The following is a 21,662-nucleotide window of genomic DNA, read 5'->3' on the forward strand; positions in this document are numbered from 1 at the left end:
GCATAAATCCATGTGGCTCGCCTCTCCCGTCCCATGATCAGCCCAAGGATAGTAGTTAAAAGTGAAATGTGAGCAACAGTGAAACTTGAAACGGCAAGTCAAGCAGTCCACCTCCTTTGTATTGAATTCTACTAGTGTTCCCTTTCCTCCCCCATCTGATTTGCCCTCTGTTACACTGGTTGGATGCTGGTACCTTTGGGGTCCTTATGGAAGAGCCCCGTCACTATTGAATGAATTTCTATTGACTTTGCTGAGGATGTGAAATACTATATTTAGAGATAAAATCAGATCTTTAATGTAACTGAAGAGGTCATTAATGCTTTAACTCTTAGTCACCTCGCCCCTGCCTGGGTTTTCTTTTTTTTCTTCTTCTTCTTAAGGGCAGGCTCAGCAAGGCAGACATGTGAATTGTATCATTAACTAGGCTTGTCCTAAACTATGCCATCTTCATTATCATGCATTAACTTTTTGTGGATGGTCATCCTGGAAGTTCATATTAAATTTGGTGGCTTACCTTGAACATACTCTGGTTCATTAGCCACTCACCTCTGTAGAGACACAGGAGAGAGGGATAATTTGTCTGTGTCCTGTGGGTAGTACAAGGACGGCTTTCGCATTATGAATTAAAGTCCACTTAACTGCACTTGAGGTCGAGAAAGTTGGCTTCAGGATATCATCCCGCTGATATCAGGTTCCATGATGGCTAATACATTGGCCTTCCTGAGACTACTTTTGCCTCTCAAATTTGTTCCTTCTGGCTGACATTTCAGGTTGACGCATTGAATCAGTCAGGACAGGCTAGGTTATGCTGTGGTAACAAGCAATTACAAAATCTCTGTGGCTTCAAACATCAAGATTCATTTCTTCTTCATGTTACGTGGCCCTCGTGGGTCAGCAGGGGAGCTCTGCGCCTCTTAGACACTCAGGAGATATGACTGATGGAGCAGACACCATCTCAAACATTGCTAGTCGCCAGGCCAGGAAGAAGAGGGTTCTGGGAGACCACACATCACTGTTAAAAGCACTCTGGTTTGGAGCACCACCCTCACAGTTCACTGGCCAGAGCTAGTCGCATGGCCCCACCCAACCACAAAGGGGTTGGGAAACACAAGGCGACGCATTCCCAGTAGGAGAGAGACTTAGACATACTTGACGAGCAGCAGTCATGACCACCACACTCAGTCACATCCTTCTCCTTTCTTTCCTCTACTTCAGAAACTAGAAAGCCATATACACTGTTTTTCAGCTTCTGTTTCTCCTCGAAGAGTCCACATGGTCCTGGTTCTGGCCTGTGAGACCTAAATGGAACTCTGCAATGGGGACTTACCAGAAAGCTTTGGCTTTCTAGATAAAGGGGATTGGACACAGCTGTGGTATTTTTCATTCACGCTTATCCCTTCTTCCTATCTGGAAGATGGAGGCAATGCCAGCATGCGTAGCAGCCACCTTGGCATGAACTCCCCAGCCGCCCCCCCGCCAAAAAAAACCATGACAGAGCCAAAAGATGGGAAGAGTTTGGTTCCTTGATGATTTCAATGAACTGCTACACCAGCCCTGCACTGCCTACCTCCGGACATCTTGCTATGTGAGAAATACAAGCCCCTGTAGGCTTACGACACTGTAAGTCAGGCTTTCCTTTTTTTTTTTTTTTATAGCTGAATGCAATCCTGAGACTGTCCTTATATGTTTTGAACTTCAAAAGAAAAAGATCCCCTTCAAAAGGATGTGTTACAAACACTCCAATATCATTAAGATATGATTTGGAGATTTCTAATACACGACCCTGTTTTAGACTACTTTTTGTTTTGGTCCTTTTGGTTGGCGTTTCATGTTGGCTCACTTTATCAGTCAGGATAAACTAGGTTGTAATGCAGTAACAAACAACCCCCCAAATCTCAAACCGCCTACCGCTGGACTTCTTGATGTGTGAGAAAACAAACACCTGTATGTTTAAGCCCTTGAAAGTCAGTGTTTCTGCTTCTTATAGCTAGGTGCAATCCCTACTAATACAGTCTTGCTTATTCTTGAATTGAAAAGGATGTGTTACCTGCAATCTGTGAATGTTTTCAGGTTTTCTTATGAAGGGTTATCTAGAGAGATGATTCCATATTAATACTTCCTTAAGAGTTCCCAGTGAACTTCCCACAGTCAGCTCGATCCATCTGAAAAAAGAAAACCTGCTAAAAATGTCTTTTACCACATTTTCATTCTCTTTCCCCTTTCCAAACTGAAGAACTCTCTAAAAGAAATCCTTTAATAAAAATATAAAGCCCCCATTCTGTGATTTTTTTTAAGTCTGGTTTTCATGCCTTTTGGGGGTACCTGGGACACGTACAGAAGAAAATCTGTTGGAAATAAAATGAAGGAAAAGAAGAGAATATACTGCGGTTCTGAAAACTTTATGAAAGCGTTGGAACTAGCTATGAGACTACTTCCCTATCCTGAGAATTTTACATAATGTGGCTGAAGTCTCTCAGAATGCAAAACACGTTAGAAACTGTAACCTGCTTAACATTAACCTTGACAAATTCAGGTTCTGTCTTGTGAATGAATGAATGCCTCCACTCTTGAGAACTCTAGACCTTGAACATCTAAGTTGAAGTAGGACGGCAGAAAGTTATCTTTAGCATTCTTTCTCCTTCCACCTTCCATCCCATCCCCATTCTCTCTTTAAATCTTTAACAGATTAAGTGAATGACTTTGACAAAAAAATCTAATGAGAAAGTGTTTTCAAAAGCACTTTTGGATTCCTCACTTCTCACCACTGGTGCTTCCCGGAAGGACAGCACTTTGCTTTATGACCATGTATTGATCTCTAATATCTTTATTGAACGTTGTCTCTTCTTTGCCTCCTACAGGCAAAGGGTGAGAGTTAGATAATAGTATTAATTTTCCAGACATCTGCACACGTTTAAGTGGCCTTTTGAAGTTTGAAAATCGTTTCTCTGTGAACCCACCACAGGGCTAAAATGCCATTCCAATTCTGTAAGAGCCAACATCAATCAACATAAATGTCAATAATGAGATCGGATTGAGAGCTGCCCAATCCCTTCAGATGATTCTGGGGTCTAGTGACAAATCAAAGAGGTAAATGTGAAAGGGAATTGAAGACTCTCACAGTCACTCCATTGACGAGCAGCAGGCTACACGGTACTTTGGTGGCACATGACCGAATGGGTCCAGGCTAAAATTAATTAGAGACAGATTGTTAAAGGATTTTCATATTGTAAGATATGTGGTACCAGTACCATGTGGTGTAATATAGTAACAGTTGTTATTGTAACCGGTAATTTATAGTTAGTCATGGCAGTTGAGGGAGGGGGCAGGAGAAACTTAGTGCACTTATTTATTGTATCTCCGGGAGGCCATGTCTAGAGAGTGCAGTAGCAAAGGAAACTGTCAGTTCTCAGGAAACGTTATATGGGATAGAATTCTGAAGTCATCATTTGCCATTTTATACACCTTTATCGATTGTCTGTCCAGGGTTTTTACTAAGAACTGGTCCTCAACCCTGTGTCATGTTAAGGACCATGGACAGCAACAGGACAAGCGTCAGCAAGTGAATTTCAGGATCAAGAAAACCAGGGAGCATTAAGGCGTGTGGAGCTGCTAAGGAGTAGGGCAGGGATTCAGTGGGGTGGGCAGAGAAAGAAGAATGTGAATATAAAATGTCGCTCTGCCCACTGCCACCTGGGGCCATCTTGCTGCCTCAGCAGGAGACTCCTCCCAGGTTTCCTGTCTAGGCAGGACTTCCTTTCAGGGCATGGGTGGCCATCCTGTGGGGACAGAAAAGGGGATACATGAAAACAGGCAGCAACTTTGAAGTCGCTCCTGGCATTCTGATTGTAAAGCAACTGTGACTTAGAATTGACAAAACTGACTTTTCCTTGTGATATGTTTTTTTTTTTTTTTTTTTTTTGTGGTACGCGGGCCTCTCACTGTTGTGGTCTCTCCTGTTGCGGAGCACAGGCTCCAGACGCGCAGGCTCAGCGGCCATGGCTCACAGGCCCAGCCGCTCCACGGCATGTGGGATCCTCCCGGACCGGGGCTCAAACCCGTGTCCGTTGAATCGGCAGGCGGACTCTCGACCACTGCGCCACCAGGGAGGCCCGCTATATGTATTTTTTGTACCTCCGTCAGGTACCCTCTGTTGACACTTTCTGGAGTTTCAAATGGCCATTACTTATGTGCTACCAAAACGGTGGTTCTTCAGTGGAGGTGATTCTCATATTAGGAAGCTGTTTCACGACTGTTTGCAGGGGCAGGCAAGTGTCACTACTTGAGGATAGACAGGGGGGAAAAAGCATACTACTCTGTTATTGAAAAATTAGGTTAAAATTCAAAATTCCACTTTTACCCCAGTTAGGTTAGTAAAGGTAACAAATCAGATCCTTGTGTGATTAAGGGGTGTCTTTCAGAGTCTAATGATTATCAGAGAAGGTGATATCCAGGGCCCACTTCGTAGGTGTGAACCTGTGCAATCACATAGGGGCTTAGAAGGGCCCTGTGCTTGATTTAACGCTGTTCTGTCACCATCTTGAAATTCTTAATGTCTTTTTCACAAATGGGCCCCTGCACTGGGCTCCACAAGTTATGTCACTGGTCCTGAAAAAAACTAACATTTATTGAGCATTTAATATGTCCCAAGCATTTTAATGAATGGAGTCCCTATCACAGCCTTATAAATTCGGGAGTTTCTTCTCTTGAGCATCCAGTCTTCAATAAACTCCTGTGAACTAATATTGTTATTATTATCTATGAAGGAAACTAAGACTTAAAAGATGAAGTAATTGACCCAAGCCACACAAAGCCAGAATCTGAACCCAAGCAGTATAACACCTGGGGCCATGTGCTGTCTGGGAGAGTAGCTAATTTGTGAACCTGAACCTAGGATTTATACTGAATGTTGAACAGCTGACTTTGCAGTTATTATCTTCTTTGTTTTAAATATGCCAACGAATCAAGGGTTTGGGTCCATTGGATTCCAGTTAATTGAGGTGTTTCAGTAATACAGTGAACGTGGCTCATGGACCTGAACTTCACACTTGATGACACACTGGACGAGATATCTTCCGTGACTCAACCACCAGCTTTCTGAATAAGTGATTCACATCTTAACACAATGACGATACTTTTATGCACTCAAGTTAGAGGGTGTCTTATTTCATTAGTTTTCGATCAATGGAAAAGTATTTATGAAAAGAACTACAGCATCCCACATAAAACAGCTGAACAAGAAAACAGAGATTTATATGGAATAAATGATTTGAGGCCCCTGGAATTATTAACATGGGGCATTTGAGGAGAAATATTTGTGGTTTCCAACTTACAGTCTGAGAAGAAAATTATTATCTTTAAAACTAACTAACTAGTAACAAGTGTTCAAAATGGATCCTGAATTCTAAACAATAATTACTTCTTGGCAATTTGAACTTTCCCATAGTTTCACAAATGAGTCTCAGGGCAGTTTCTTGTCTCTCTAACGCTTTGTAATATTTATAGATCTATAACTAATTTCTTTGTAACAGTTATTTATAGATCTCTAGCCAATTCCTCTGAAAAATAAGAACTCGCTTTTGGCATTCTCTGAGATTGAAAATGTTGCACACGTTATCACGTGAAAGGAAGCTCAGAGAAAGATTAGTTCGCATCTTTTAAGAAAGTTTCCGTCAAAGCAATTTATGAAAATCAATACATCTGTAGGGATTTGAGAACACAGAATAATTTTAGGATTATGGTAACTGGTGACTGTCTCCGAAGAAAATAGAGAGATTATGTTATTTGTATTTATGCATCAAATATCCATTTAATACTTCACAATTTCCACCCTGGGAGATTAGGAATTTCTCTTTCGACCTTCTTTCTGGGTGCCTGGTTCACAAATTCATAGTGTTTACTGAACATGCTTGATGAGAACAAAGTGTTCTGTGCCTGCTGAGTCTCAAGCAGAAATGGTAGAAGCATTGTTTTATGTCTTGTGGAGGATATGCCTTTTTACTGAATTTTCTGATGCAGTTGTAAACCCCCTAATCTGTCATACAGATGTCTGTAATATCATATCATGTACTTTTCTCTTGGATGTTACAGCTGAATCTTTAGTCAACTTACTAGAGGATTTGCTGGGGAAATCGAGGAGCAGTTTTGACTTGAAATTCTAGTGTCATTTCTAGCTCAGATTTTGTTTTCAGCAGCTGCTCCTAATTTGCTTGAAACACACACACACAAAATTGAAATTTAAATATAGAATATATTTAGCAAACTGACAGAAAAATAAAAATAAATCCACTCGACTTGATAAATCCTACGTTAATAGCTGGAAACTACCATTTGCCAAGAAATGACTTAGCTCAGTGAAATGTATTTTACAGCTAATCCTTTAATGTCTGTTTTACATATTACTCTTTCCACTGTTAATATTGAACAATATTGTAAGCTAGTAATTTTATGCCCTATATTCAAGTTGCTATTAGGAAGCTACGTAAATAACAGTTTTCAACTGATTGTTTATAACACCCTGAGGCATTCCTTACCATGGGGTAAAGTAAGAGTGGATTTAAAAAAAAAACTGCTGTGGGGATGAGCTACAGAGAAACTGTGACTCAGATCTGTAGCAACAAAGCCTATAAAGCCAGCCGAAGTCATGAGTCTGAAACCCTGATAACACACAACTTCATATTAACTGTCAAAGGAGCTGAGGCTACAGGCCTTCGCCGAACATTCAGCCAGAAACTGCCTTTACTTGACATGTCTTCACAAATGTTGTGAAATGAATTGGACTCTCCAGCAACTTGTCCCACTAGAACCAGGACTTCGGGCTGTAAAATACAGATGAGGGCTCATCACAGAAGTCATCTTCATCAACGCTCTGATCTATGTCTTACCCCAAACTCCCTGCAGGGAAAGACTGTGCGAGTGACTCTTATAGCCTGTGAAGGTCCCAGTGGTTATGTCATCTCCCAAACTCTGCATTTCAATTTGTTCTCATCTTTCCTTTAATCATGGCAGGTGGCACCCATCTTATAAATAATTCTGCAGGATTTTTTTTTGGGGGGGGGGTTCTCCGAAACACTGACAAGGCACTTTCTCTTCCTAGAAGATTCTCTTCTAGTGTCAAACAATAGTCATTTGATGTTAACGTCTCCTCATCGAAGTTGCAAGAACAGAGCAGGACCCAGGTCTGGCTTCCTGCTGGCAGCCTGGATAATCATAGAACACTCTGGCATCACAGAAGGAGCCACTCTAGTTCTTCAGGATTAGTGACTAGAGATCTCTGGGTTGCAGGCAGCTCTTTGCACAGCCCTAGCGTGCGGCGTGAGTGAGGACCCTGGTTGGAAACCCCTGGCACCCCTTTCAGGAAGAAGCATGACGAGAAGGCTAGAAGCTGTGGGTGTGTCCTCTGTGTTCACATTTGCTTAGGGACCCTTCCTGTCTCTTCTTCCAGTGCTTGTTTACGTACCTAAGGGCCATGGAGGCCCACAGCCAAGTTCAGCATTTGAAAAAAATGTGTGGTGGGCAGAAGAAGAGGGGAGGAAACTTGTATTTTGGAGAGAGTGATGGGTTCAAATCCCAGCCTCCCTACTTTCTCACCCACCGTGTGACTTGCCGCAGGTCCCTTGTTGCTGAGACATCCCTCTCCCCGCTCTCCTCCTTTTGAACTCGCCTCTGTCGTCTTGCTGAGCCATATGCAGAAAAATGTCACTCTCTCTCATCTCTGGACCTTTGTACAGGTTCTGCCCAGAAAGCCCTGTTTTCCTTTCTTGGTTTCTTCCCCTGAATCATCAGTTCTTGTTCATAAAATCTCAACTTACCTATCGCTTCCCAGGAAAAGCCTTCCCAGAGCCCCCTGCTGAGTTTTCCATGGCACGTGACATTGAGGGTGCCCGGTGGCTTGTCCCACAAGCACCTTAACGGCAGGGACTGCGTTTGTCCATCGTTGTACCCTGGATTAGAGGACATAGTGGCAGGGGACGTCATGAGAGGCCCTGAAGTCTGTGCCCAGGTTCAGATCCCTGACCTGAACAGCTCCTTAACTTCTCTTGTTCCTCAGTTTATTCATCTGAAAAGTGGAGCTCATAATAGATTCTACCTTGTTAGGTGATCCTAAGGATTAAATAAGAAAAAATTATGTCTTTTTTTTTTTTTTTTTTGCCTTAGCAAGGCATGTAGCAAGCACTCTATAAATGCTTGCTGTTTTCTTCAGTTTTATTTTTCAGTGAGATCCAAATATTTATATACACAATTGCGTTTCCCTGAAAACAAGGTAGCGACCTAAGAAGGAAACATCACCGATAACAGAAATATTATCAACAATAATCATCCTCGTAAAGAAAGTATATTTTTGAATAAATGAATGATTTATGTTTAAGCATAGTGAGTGAAGATATCACATTGTACTTAGAGTTATTTCTATTTTTAATTCTACGTAGTTTATCTTGTCTAATTAATTTATATTGTTATTTTAGTAAGTTGCTTCTACCAAGCTATCATTAACCAGATTTAATTGTAGAATTAACGATATAAACTCTGCAGTCAGACTGCCTGGGATTTAAATATGGTTTATATGACCTTAGACAATATCTTTAGCTCGGTGCCTCAGTTTCCTCACCTGTAAATGGGGATAATAACAGCCCTTACTGTGAATTGTGATAAGGATTTACAAGGATAATATGCATGAAATAGATACTTAGTGCTAAAAAGAGCTCGGTGGTCACAGCTGTTGTTGTTACTGTTGTTGTTATGATTATTTCTTTTTCGGTTATGGCTTATCTGCCTCTGAGAAAGGCTCTGGGCAGGAAAGTTCCCAAGGCAACATAGTTCACTTAATGGGAGTGACCCAAATTGTGGGGGCTTAGCACTTCGGCAGAAATAAGCAACTCATCTCGCAAAAGAGACCAATGAGGATATCAATTTCCTTCCTTCAGGGGAAGAGTGAACAGAACGTGGTAGAGTTTGGACTTAGCAGTAGGCAGATCTGGGAGAGAATACTGGTTCTGCCACTTACTGGAATATAGCCTTGTGACGCTGGATGCTATCCTTAGTATTGGTTGAGTTCTTCATCCGTAAAAATTAAGATCTTAGCTTCTTCCACACAATAGCATGAGGATTCATGAGATAAGATCAGGGAAGGGACTCCACTCAGTGCCCTTCTTCCCCCATAGGGCAGGAGGTAAATCATTTCTTCCTAATAAACAGTGCACTGGACTCCAGTGACCGTCAATGCTATTTCCAATAGGTCCGGTAAAAATAGAAGGTCAAGTTGTTTTTCTCCCTAATTCGTTTAGTTCCGTGAAATCAGAGGAAAAATTTGTTCCCCCACATGTAAAAGTCAAAAAGCTTCAGAAATCCAGGAGAGTTTTCAAAAATCAAGCTTGATTAAAAATATAAAATGCAGTGTAGATAATTTTACAAAACAGCAGGGGCAATTGGAAAGCACTTATTAAAGTACCTGTTAAAGTAATTAGTGATAAAAATGGAAATTTCAAGGCACTTCTGTATCTCTTAGATCCCAGAATAGGCTCAGACTGTGCTGAATCACTTCCTCTCTCAGATCAGAGTCACAGAAAAAGACAAAAGAGAAGCTTCAAAGAGTTTTAGGATTGGGAGGCAGGTGTGAACCACTCTTAGGAACTGGCTTTTCCCAGGTCTGAGTGAGCTGAAGCCCTTACCATACATCCTGTTTCCCAACACCTGTCACTTTGCTGTTCCATATTAAATACTTCTGATTCCTGTTTGTTTTATGTAAAGAGACCATGGGATTTGGGAGCTTGACAGGGAGACCTAAGCCCGTATGGCCTGAATCTTTATTGCACAGAATATTATCTTATTTATATTTAACTGTGTTGCCACACTGACCCCTACCCTCACCGCCCCATCTCCGTATCACTCTTCCTGTACCATGACCTCTTTTGCATATCCTGCCTTAAAATTGTTCTGTTTTTTTCTCATCTGTGTGTCCGGGCACCTCATTCATATCATAGGCTCCACTAACGGGCTTCTTTGAGTCTGTTCATAGTTCATAGGCAGGACTCTTACATAGTAGATGCTTCATGAATGCTTCTTGTTGGACTAATTAGAGTGGAGACTCCTGAGGGCAAGGTCTGCTGTTTATATCCTCATCCATCATCTCGCTGGTCCTCTCCCAGCAGGACCTCAGGGCACTGTTAATGGAATTTCAAAAGATAGGACAGATTTGAGACACTCCAGTCATCAGTCTGAGCTGCAGGAGCCCCAAATAAACTTCCTAGTAACCAAACCAAATGCTCCCTTAGGCAGCCACTGGGTAATCTGGTTGTCATGGTAGCAGGGACCCTTGAAGAAGGTTTTGAATATAGCTGTGGAATAATTGTTTCAAAAGCGTGTATAACCTTGGATCCCGAGGAAGTAGAAAAGAGCCATGTCATATGCAGAGGCACCATCCACAGCGAAACGGAATGCATCAGAACGGGTCACAGAAAGACGGATACGCAGGGCAAGTCTGAACGTTGTCAGGGAAAATAATAATTGCATCAAGGACTGGTGTAGATGGCTAAAAAAAATTAGCTATAAAAATTTCAGACTCTGAAGTGAGATCAAATCTTGATGGACATATTTTTTAAAGGACCTCTAAGAGAATATTCAAAAGACATGCTCTGTGTCGCATCAGCAAGATGACCGAATGCAGATATTACGTTTTATCTTTGTATCCCCAAATGGAAATTATGGCATAATTAATTAAACATCAGCTTTTATCCAAAAATATTTTGTCCTAGGCTCAAATTTTTGTGAATCTAAGAAAGGACTATATAATACTCAGTTACATAATATGCAGTTATGTAATGTTCAGTTTTATAATAAATTCTTAATGGAACAGAATGAAACCTCTGAAATGTGAACTAGGGGTCTGCCACAATATCTCTTGATGGGGTTTGGAAGGGCTGATGAAAAATCACACTTCTGAGTGTGGCAAAATGTAAATAAAAGTGTAAGTCTAGTGTGTGAGAAAGATAAAACGGGGGGGTTTTTGGACCATCTTCTGGGGAGTAAAGCTTCCAAAGAAAAATTATCTTAATCAGGCTTCGAGTCATTTTAGGACATTTCCTTGGATTTCCTTTCAGAGGCTTGTGCATACCTGTGAAAACTGCCTTATTACCCAACAGAAGGAACAAGGAGATGTCTAATTCAAGCCATATTTAGAACAAGTCTCTTACATATATACCAAATCCACCGCACGTTTTCTACCCCTGTAACAGAGGATATCCAAGAAAGGTGAACTCACAGGAAAAGCCATGAAATTGGCAAAATCCAAAGATGCTCATAGGATTTCAGAATTACGTACCCCAGACTTGCTTCCCTTGTGCTGGGATAAAAGGGGATGAAACACACTGCCTGGGGACCAGCATGGGCTGAATTGAGGGAGCAGCGGTGGGGCTCTAGGAAGCTCTCCGGAAGCTGTGAGTTGAGGTCAGATCTCCAAGGTGGAGGCAGGACAATGTGAAAACAAAGCCACGGCTGACGAAGCAGTAAATTCTTCATCCAAGAAATCAGCCTAGGATCCAGGCCACAATGAGACAGGAAGGAAGGGGGCAGGGTACAACTATTAAAAGAACGACACAACATTGAGAAGAACAGGATACGACGAAAACCGGTTAGAACCGGTTAGAACCGGCCCAAGATGGCAGAAGATTTGACTTCCAGTGGACCTTGAGCCTCCTCATCCGCTCCTTGTAGTGCATTAGCTAAGTGACACACCCGCGAGCGCCATGACAGTTCTGAGGCCAGCCATAAAATTAGGCCAAAAAGTGAGTGATGCCACGATTCTTGGAAATCCCTGCTCCTTCCCCCAAATAGCTGGAATAATCCCTCCCACTCTCTAGCCTGTGAAATTACCCAGCCCGGAAAAACTGACCACCCAGATTTCGGTGCCGCCTCCCACCTTCTGAGACGGCCCACACTCTAAATAAACCTGCTTTCACTTTACTACGGCTCGCTCTTGGAGTCTCTCCTGCACGAAGCCAAGGACCCGCACTTGGTGGCCCACCCCAGGGACTCACTCGAGACCTAGGACACGACCATCCTCTCACGCCCCATTTTTCCTACAACTAGATCTGTGAAGGAGGATGATTCCTAAACAAGGTCAAGTACAAATGAGCAACCAGCCGAGATGGGGCAGTGAGAGCAGCAGCGCTCAGCAAGGGAGCAGGCAAGAGCGGTTGAGCATAGGCTCTGAGACAAGAAGTGACCAGGGGCAGCTGCTGGTATTGTGTCTCTTGGGGAGAGTGTTGAATGGCTAAAGATAGCAATGGTGAGTGGGCAAACCCCAAGAAATTTTTCCGCTCCCAAATACCCTACCATGCAGTTTTTTGAGAGTACAAGAATACCTTCTGATGGGTGGCGGAGTGCATTAGGGATAGAATTCAGGGCCGTGTGGTCGGTAAAGAAGGTTGAGGCCTAGATCATTTGGCAATAGCAGAGCTCATCACTTCGTAAATAAAAGAGGAGTTCAGGAATTGTCGGCAGAGAAGCCATCCCATTTGACTGGGAGACCTTTTCCACAGCGGGGAGAAAGAACTCTAGAGAATATGAAACAGGACAGGCTAGAATTCAGGATCGTGGTACTGTAGCATCTACCAAGCTTGCGTAAATCAAGGGGATTGAAGCAGATCAGATGAAAAACACTAATTCACATTCACCTTTTGTGGCTGAACCTAAATTACCCATGTTGGTAGTGTCCATTAATCAGATATATGCCATATTCACTCTCATATTTCCTTTTTTACAGGTATTTGGTTTTCTTAGTTAGAGGGGAGAATAATTGTATGCATGATTATGGTATTAGCTTAATTCTCTCACCAGATCTGGATGAAGATAAGGGAGCGATGGTTAAACAATCCTTTCTGTATGTTCCTCTTTACATCTGAAATGCTGAAATGAAAAACTTCACACAATTCTTTTCAAACTTTAGGGAGTACATCAGTAAATACAAAAGCTGCTCGTCACCCTATTTCACTTGGTTTTTCCAGTATGGTTTCCCATGTTACCCACATTTCTCAGATAATCTGCTTTTTAACCTCACCTTGTGTCACTAAATAAGGACTCGGTGTCACCCTGGCCTCAGCAATCACTGCCTTCCAGTCGTGACATCGTCTCGGTACTGAGCAAAAATCCAAAGGCAGAATTCTGTTCAATGCAACAAGCCTTCACTAAGCATCTGAAGAAGTGCAGCTCCGTGAGTGAGGAGAGCTACAAAAAATGGCAAAGCAGCCCTCCAGCCCCACTCTGAAAGGCCAGGCACACCTTGGTCTCAGTCTCGGCTGCCATCATTAGCTGGAGAGCTGCAGAGCCATCCGGGCTACTGTGAAAGGGGCCACTCCACCTCCATCCCACCAGATAATGCACAGCTGGTCTCAGGTGCAGTCCTTCTCGGCCTTGAATTACAGATTCAAAACCGTAAAATAGAAAAAAGAGCTGGCTGACTGAAGGCAGAGTAATCCACCAAAAATTATGACCCCAGCTTGTATGTCTGGCCCCGGCGGCTCTGGCATTGCCAGGTCCCCAAAGCTGACCATCGTATCTTACTCTGTTGTGAGGCGTGTGTTCAGACGGTGGATTGGTCTACACCATGGCTTGTCACACAGCTCCTCGCCCCTGTCCCTGCATCGTGACACAAAGTAGGCCTCTTCCCCATGAAGCTGAAAATACATGTGTGAATATGTTTCTGAATGTGTATATAATGTGTGTATATATACATAATGTGTGCATATGAATTTATGTGTGTATGTGTGTCTTTATTTAGTGACTGCTCTGTTTGCTATAGAGTGCTTATCTCAGAAAAGGGTGACATCAGCCAGTTAATATTAATCCTGATGACAAACAAACCCCCAAATGATTAATGGCTCAAACCCAGTGCAGGTTTCTTTCTCGTGGAAAGTCCAAAAGAGGTACTTCTGGTCCCAGGGCAGCTCTTTTCCATTGACTATTCAGAAATCCAGACTCCTCCTACCTGCTGGCTCCATCTTCAACACGTGACTTCTGTGATTGCTGTGCTGAGTTGGCTGCATCGAACTGGTGGAAGGGGAAAGAGGGTGGAGCACCGCATATGGGAGATATTCCTGGGCCAGGACGGGTATCACTTTTGCTCATACCCCATCGGCTGGAACTACCCCTGTCACATGGCCACACCTAACTGCAAAGGGTGTTGGGAAATGTAGTCCAGCTGTGTGGCTAGAGGGTAGAGGGAATGGGTTCCATGACACCTAGCCAGCCCCTGCCACAGGGACAAAGCAGAAATCGAGGGCTTGGCCTGCATTCTCATGGAGCTGGTCACCCCATTAGGGAAATAGACCCTGCAATACAGGAGCAATTCAGCAATTACGCACTTCAGATAAAGGGCCAAAATGATGGAGGACGTAATCCATCTGAGTGAGGAATCCACTGGGGGCTAGAGATGACAGACAACCCTACAGGCAGGTTTCAGTGCAATCCTGAATAGTGAGCAGGTTTCAGGCAGGTGGGCAGGAGCAGGGAGAGTGTGCTATCGGCAGACGGACAAAAGCACCAGCTCAGAAGTGAGAGGGGCCCATTCTAGAGACAGTGAAACCAGGCTGGCAGGAAGGGAGGGGTAAACAGTTACCATGAAAGGAAGCATTTGAGTGAAAAGATCTCACTGGCCTTTAGTTTGAGAATGTGTGAGGCTGGGAGTCTCTATTTCTAAGACCAAGTGAAATCTCAGTTACTGAGATATAGTATAAGAAGTGATGTGAGGTCAATTTCAAATCTATACTGAGTAATATTGTTATCTCTCATGTCTAAACACACACACAAAGACACACACACACATGCACGCGCACACACACACACACACACACACACACACAAAATCATGTCCGAGTCAAATCCAGGATTCATCCAGATTCGTAGGCTAAAGATTTCAAGTTTGAAAATTTTCAGGTGGGAGATTTTATCTGAATGGACACTTATTCAGTATACATGAACTGTAGGTAGGTAGTCATGTGATAGTGAATTTGCCCTCAAACTAAGCAGGTGGACTTCCTTGAAGAGGCAGGGGTACTCTCCCGTCAGTTGTACTCTGTCAATGATTTTAATTGATTTCCTTATGTATATATTCTACCTGAATTAAGGCCAGATAACATACAACACCAGTTTGAAAAGTAATATTCTCTCTCCCTCTCTCTATGGGAATTTATTTATTATATATGTATATGTAGAAAATATAAACCTTTCATAAAAATACTTATTATAAAAGTATAACACCTAATGTATTGTGAGCTTTTGTGGTTATTTAACCATGAAGGATGTTTATGTGAAAGGATGATATTTACCTTTTATTTTCTTACCTACAGCCTTAACACAGAAGTAGATTTTATTTTCCTCTAAGTCAGTTTTTATTCTCCTTACATACATGTCAACTATAACAACAAATTATTCCTTTGTACCTTAGCATTTAAGAAATTACCAACTCTCTTATTTGTAGTGAGGTGGATGGACCTAGAGTCTGTCATACAGAGTGAAGTAAGTCAGAAGAGAAAAACAAAATACCGTATGCTAACACGTATATATGGAATCTTTAAAAAAAAAGGTTCTGAAGAACCTAGGGGCAGGACAGGAATAAAGACGCAGACGTAGAGAATGGACTTGAGGTCACGTGGAGGGGAAGGGTAGGCTGGGACGAAGTGAGAGAGTGGCATGGACATATATACACTCCCAAATGTAAAATAGATAGCTAGTGGGAAGCAGCTGCATAGCACAGGGAGATCAGCTCGGTGCTCTGTGACCACCTAGAGGGGTGGGATAAGGAGGGTGGGAGGGTGACGCAGAGGGAGGGGATATGGGGATATATGTATATGTATAGCTGATTCACTTTGTTATACAGCAGAAACTAACACACCATTGTAAAGCAGTTATACTCCAATGAAGATGATTAAAAAAAAAAGAAATTACCAGCTCTCAGTTATGACAATTAATTGGTATAAGCCTATGTAAATTTCACAGTACTATCTTATTATTATCCTTTCTGACTATGGCAATACCTCTCCCTACCTGAGAGGTAGGTTAAGTAGCTCCTTCCATCCCTTTGTAACAGGCAAGGAATCTGAGACAAAGGGGTTCAATTACATCCTGAGATCTGGTAAAATCTGTGCCTTCGGGCTGAAACTCAGGTCCCCTTGCCCTAGGATCTGTCCCCTCTCCTTCATGACTTGACTTATTTCAATGGAGAGAACTGACCATTTGCATAAAAATAACTAAAATATAACCTCATTTAGGAGGATGGGTTTATATATACACATATTCATTCAGAAAGCAAAACAATGACATCATATATCTGGTAAGAAGTGTAACCATGAACTGAATAAGAAGTCAGATATCTAATCTATAAGGACTCTTCCCCCAAATCACATGATATACCACTCAAAATCATCATTTCTTTTGTTGAATGTCATTTCCCGTAAATTCTTTGACTCTTTGCATATTGATAAATGTGTTCTTAAGTCTTAGAATGTTATCATTCTTTTGGCACTCTCTCAATCCTTAAAACCTGTACGTGGGTGGAGAAAATATAGACATCTTTTTCTTGATGGACTACAGCAAGCACCAGTTGGGTACTTACTGAGTATGACACGTTGTGTGACAGATCCCGGGGCTTAAAATGTCTTTGATTCTAGAGGGAGCTCGAGATAAGGATTATAAATATTGTGCAGAAACAACATCCTGGCTCTAGTTACCTATTGATGTCTTGGCATTGTTGGAGAAATTAGAATCTTCAAAATAATGGAAAACCGGATATCTAGGATTTATGTTCTTTTTGGTGAAAGTAACTCCACAAACACAAATTGAGAGAAGCAAGAGTATAAGTCTGAAGCAAATGATTTTAAGCTCTACTGATAAGAAGGAGAACTGATCCATAGCAGAAAAAAAAAAAAAAAAAACTGCCTTTATTCCTTCAAATGGATGCAGTGCAATGCTACCAGAGTGCTTATCCTTCAGTGGGTGCTGAATAGATGTTTGTTGAGTGACTAACTAACCAGGTACACAGGGCTTTCACACAAGTTCAACCTGAAGGAAAATGGGGAACAGTAAATATGGCTCATTTTAGTGGAGTTCACAGCCCTGCTGACAACATGGTGGATCTGCTGGGACAAAGTGACCCTTGGGCAACCCCTGCACGCTAAGATGATCCTAGCATTAATTATTGGCAGAGAACTAGTCATTTCCCAGATCAACATCAGTATGCAGCAAGGCCTTTCCGGGGAAGAAAAGGAATAGAAACACTTTTCAGAGGTGAGGGAGGCATCTCAGCCACGTTATTTACTTATTCGATTCGATTTTTTAGTGTCTGAAGTCACAAAAGTTGTAACCAAGACAAACCAGGCTGTGAGTACCATTTTTAAAATGTCATCAGCCTAGCAGAAACATTAGACATAAATCACGAGTTTTATTGTATTTGCAATCAAAAAGATCAAATTTAATATCTACAGAAAAGCCTTAATAATTAGGATAAAGATTAATGTAGTGAAATGTCCCTGGTTTAGCAGGCCACCCAAGCAAAGCTGAAATAAAGAATTGAGTATATAATCGAATAGCATGTGAATATTAATGCACAAAGCCCTCCAAGTCCCCAGATCCCTAATGCAATTATTTTCTATTCACATTAATTGTTCCTAACAGATGACATTAATGACTTTGAGTTAAAATGTGTGCGAGGGAAGATGTCACAAGATCAGTGCTGTTTAGAAATAAGGTCACTTTTATAATCATTTGCTCAGATTTTAACCACTACTCAACATAATAAGGTTAACATGGTGAGTGCTTTTTAATGTGAATATCAAAAGTTAATTTAATGTTAGTATCAAAAGCCAATAAGTATATTGGGGTATTCACATTTTTCTTGCTGTTTCTTTTTCCTTACTACTTATTTTCCAACACATACCGACAGCCTGTGAAAGTGTGATTATTGTTTATAATGTGTAATTGCACATGTGTATATATAAAACACTGATAAACTCAGATAAACTTTTTTGAGTTAGGATATGTTATCTAATCTAGAAATGTCAACTCTTTTGAGATGTACCTGTCCAAGGCAAGATTTGAAACAAACAATTAAATCAACACTGTTCAAAATTTCTGCCTGTTTTTACCCAGAAACTTCACTCACGCATCTTAGATCTTTCAACCGGGGATTTGCTCTCAGATGTGGAAAGAAGCCGGAGTCTGACGCACTCACGAACTGATGTTGAAATGCACGTGAGTTTCCCTGTCGCCTTCAAAACACTTGTTCAGGTTGTTCTTTTCCTTCCTTCCATCAGAAATGATGTCACAAGTGAACCATAAAGCGCATCCTTGAAGCACTGTCAGGCAGATTAAAAATACTTTCCTTTCTTGTGTTCTCTGCAATTCAATATCATGTCCCCCAGCTGATGAAGTAAGCAGAAAGTGTCACTCTCGGCAAAAATATCATAAATCTTGCCTCGTCCCCAAGATACCTTTTTGGGTATTGATTACATCTCAAAGTCTCTGAGAAATGGCCAAGGAGCTTTTTATTAAAGCCCATGTCCCATATTACTCATCCTACTTTTATGATATATTATGTATGAACTTTTAAAAATTCATGGTCTGTACTTTTTTTTTCTTCAGCTAGGGTTATCTTTGTGCTTATTTGGCAAAACTTTAACCAGCGTGGTTTTTAACTCTCATTGACATAAAAAAAGTATCTTGAAAAACACAAGAGCCAAATAAATATATAATGAAAAGTGTTAGGCTTAAAACAATGACAGATGGACATTTGTGGATGACTGGCCTTTTATTTTACTGTATAATTTTATAAGTGTAGCTAGGAGAGTCTATATCGAAGGTAAATATTCTCAAGTTAGATTGGAATTAAATGTCAGTGGAATGCTGTCGCTTTAAACATTCATGAAGACCTTAATGGCATCCAATCTATAATATGGCCTTAAGATCAGGAATTTTTTTAAGTTGCAGTTTTTATCCAAGAAATCCTTGCCTTCATTCTCTGTGTCTCTCTCCTTTTTTTAACTAAAATTATGGATTTTGTATTGCATTTCTCATAGTAAGGATGTTAAAGCATATGAGTGCTTCAAGGTGGTAATCTAAAATACACTATGGGAAAAAGACACTTTGAATAGTGTAAATGGTATGCTTTGCCAATTAAATCAACACAATTAGGATAATGTTGCAACGGAAACAACATACATCTTGTGGCAAAGAAGAATTTTAATGATAATCATTATCTATTACTAATTACGACTCTTCTCAGGAGGATGTTTTGGAAGGAAGTCTGTATACGTGCAGGAGTTCTGCTGATTGTCAGGGGCCTTACTTGGAGCTATCTCATAGAGGCTGGGACCTGGGCCTGACATCAGAATGTTGTATTGACTGGGTGACCTTGGACAATATTTGAACACCTCAGTGCCTCAGCTTCCCCTTCTGGAAAATGAGAAAAAATGATGATTTTTTTCTATTTCTGAGAGTTGTAGTGAGGATTAAATAAGATAATGTATAAAATGTACATAACACAGTAGCTGCTAACAGAAGCCATAACGAAATCTCCGCTGCTTTAGCCCTCTTGCGTTCTTATGTATTTGGCCGCGTGCCACGGCCACAGAAGAACATGGCGAAGGTGGAGAATGAGAATAGAGAAAAGTGCCTACTGGTGTGTCTCTACAGAAGGTCACGTCAGTGACCCGTGGAAATAAAGTACACACACTTCTGGCTGTTTCTCATCACAGCGCCCATGTGTAAGACCATGATGGCATATTAAGAAGTGTAATGCATGGTCCCTTAGGGAGGCTATAAAGCATAATTTTGTTGAAAAGCCAAGACACACACATATTTAAAAAAGAAACATTTTTAGTAATAGTAGTAAAACCTGATAGTTACTAAGTTTTACTGTCACTAGTAGTTACTAAGTATCATTAAGCGAACTACTACTAATTGGCAGGGGCTGTTCACATTGATCTTATGTGGTAGGTGCTTTCATTATCTCCAGGTAGAAAGAAGGAAACTGAGGCATGGAGGAGTTAAATAATTTTCCCAAGGTCAAAGAGTTAGCCAGTGAGAGAGCCAGGATTTAAACCTTATAAGTGGCCTTTGTGTTCAGCCGCTCAGTCACAGAACAGTTATTTATTGGAGCAGGTAATCCTACATGATAATCATGTGCTGATGAGGGAAGAAACTTCAGGACAGAGGAGCTCACTTTTCAGCCATGATGTCAGAGATTCTGGGTCCCTTATTAAATTCCAACATTGGTTGCCCAAGGTCAGGGAAAGGTGGGAGAATTTACCAGTAGAGAGGACTCGCCCCTTCCTCTTCTTGGCAAAGAATTACTCTGTAATCACCCCACCACACACACACACACACGCACGCACGCACGCACGCACGCGCACACACACACACACACACACACACACACACACGCCCTCCCCAGTACACTGCTCCAAGGGAGGGCTCACACCACTCCTTTCATCCTCCTCAGCATAGCCCAGGTCACACTGTGAGACACACAACTTGCTACCAAGTAATGCACATGAGAGGTAATCATCTCTCATCGCTCCTCCTAGGCTAGGGGCTTTCTACTCAAAGCACAGGCCCTGGGCCAGCAGCATCAAAGCACCTGGGAATTTCTTAAAATACTACATCTCAGACCCCACCTCAGAATTACTGAATCAACGTCTGTATTTAACAAGATCGGGGATGACTTCTGTGCCCATGAAAGGATGAAAAGCCCGGCTTAGAGGACACTTCTGTGCATAACTACCCCAGCCCTACCTGACCCACATGACATTGATGGGCCTTCCCCACCTCCCAACTGTGTCCTCCATCACATCTGGGCATCTCAAGTTCAAGGTCAAGGGAGAGGCAACAATGCCTCCCTCCTCCAGCTCATCTTCTGAGTTCTAGTCCTGTCATCTTAATCCAACATCTGTATCGAGGTGCACACGTGTGACAACTGGGCAAGGAAGCTTATTTGTTAAATAGAGGCCTGGGAACTGAGTTGAGTTGTAAAAATAGACAGTATTTTGATAGGTGAGGCGGGAAGGTATAGATGGGAAAGACAGAGAGAAATCACAGATAAGCTTCAGTACTTTGGGAAAAGGTAGAATATAAACGGTGACTGACACCTGCGCAGGGCGTGAAAAAAGCCATGGGAGAAGTTTAGATCGGATGGCCTCAAAGGACATGGGTGTGATCTCTCTCCGGATAGTAGACGCAAGTTTCAGAGCAGAGGTAGTCCTAAATAAAAGCCACCACCCTGCTGAACCAAACAGCAAAATACCAGAGAATGGGACGGAGAAAAGAGAAGACGCACAAGTCCAAGTGGCTCACGATGTGGTATTTCTACAAGTCTGTTCAGGGCATGTTCCAGATGTGTGTGCCGTGCCTGAGGCCTAACTGCATCGTGCTCCTGTGCATTGGGACCACGGGCAGAGGGTAGTTGTTGAGATACAAACGTGAACTCCCCTTAACTAAGTTACATCTGGCAGTAAATGAGGTCATAAATCAATAAGTATCGCTGAAAGCTGGATTTTAAGACGACTTTCTCCTTTCAGTGGTATTTAGAGCCAAATTTCAGGGGGAAAAATAGAGTAGTAAAGTTCCTTGGCATTTTCAGATCACTTAAAGAGATTATCGTGCAGCCAAAATGAAGTATC

General features: G+C 41.9%; 1 protein-coding gene across 1 annotated transcript in view; it reads left to right on the top strand.

The window, feature by feature from the left end:
* NCKAP5 (NCK associated protein 5) overlaps window positions 1-21,662 on the top strand; it is a gene marked incomplete at its 5' end in the record, with an annotated part of 911,020 nt that overhangs the window by 783,338 nt on the left and 106,020 nt on the right. The window contains one exon of the mRNA XM_082658819.1: window positions 18,136-18,237. Within this exon, the coding sequence (XP_082514945.1) occupies window positions 18,136-18,237 (102 nt within the window). The remainder of the gene's footprint in view (window positions 1-18,135; window positions 18,238-21,662) is intronic.

Source organism: Grampus griseus (assembly GCF_964374135.1).
Source record: "Grampus griseus genome assembly, chromosome: 7".
Taxonomy (NCBI): domain Eukaryota; kingdom Metazoa; phylum Chordata; class Mammalia; order Artiodactyla; family Delphinidae; genus Grampus; species Grampus griseus.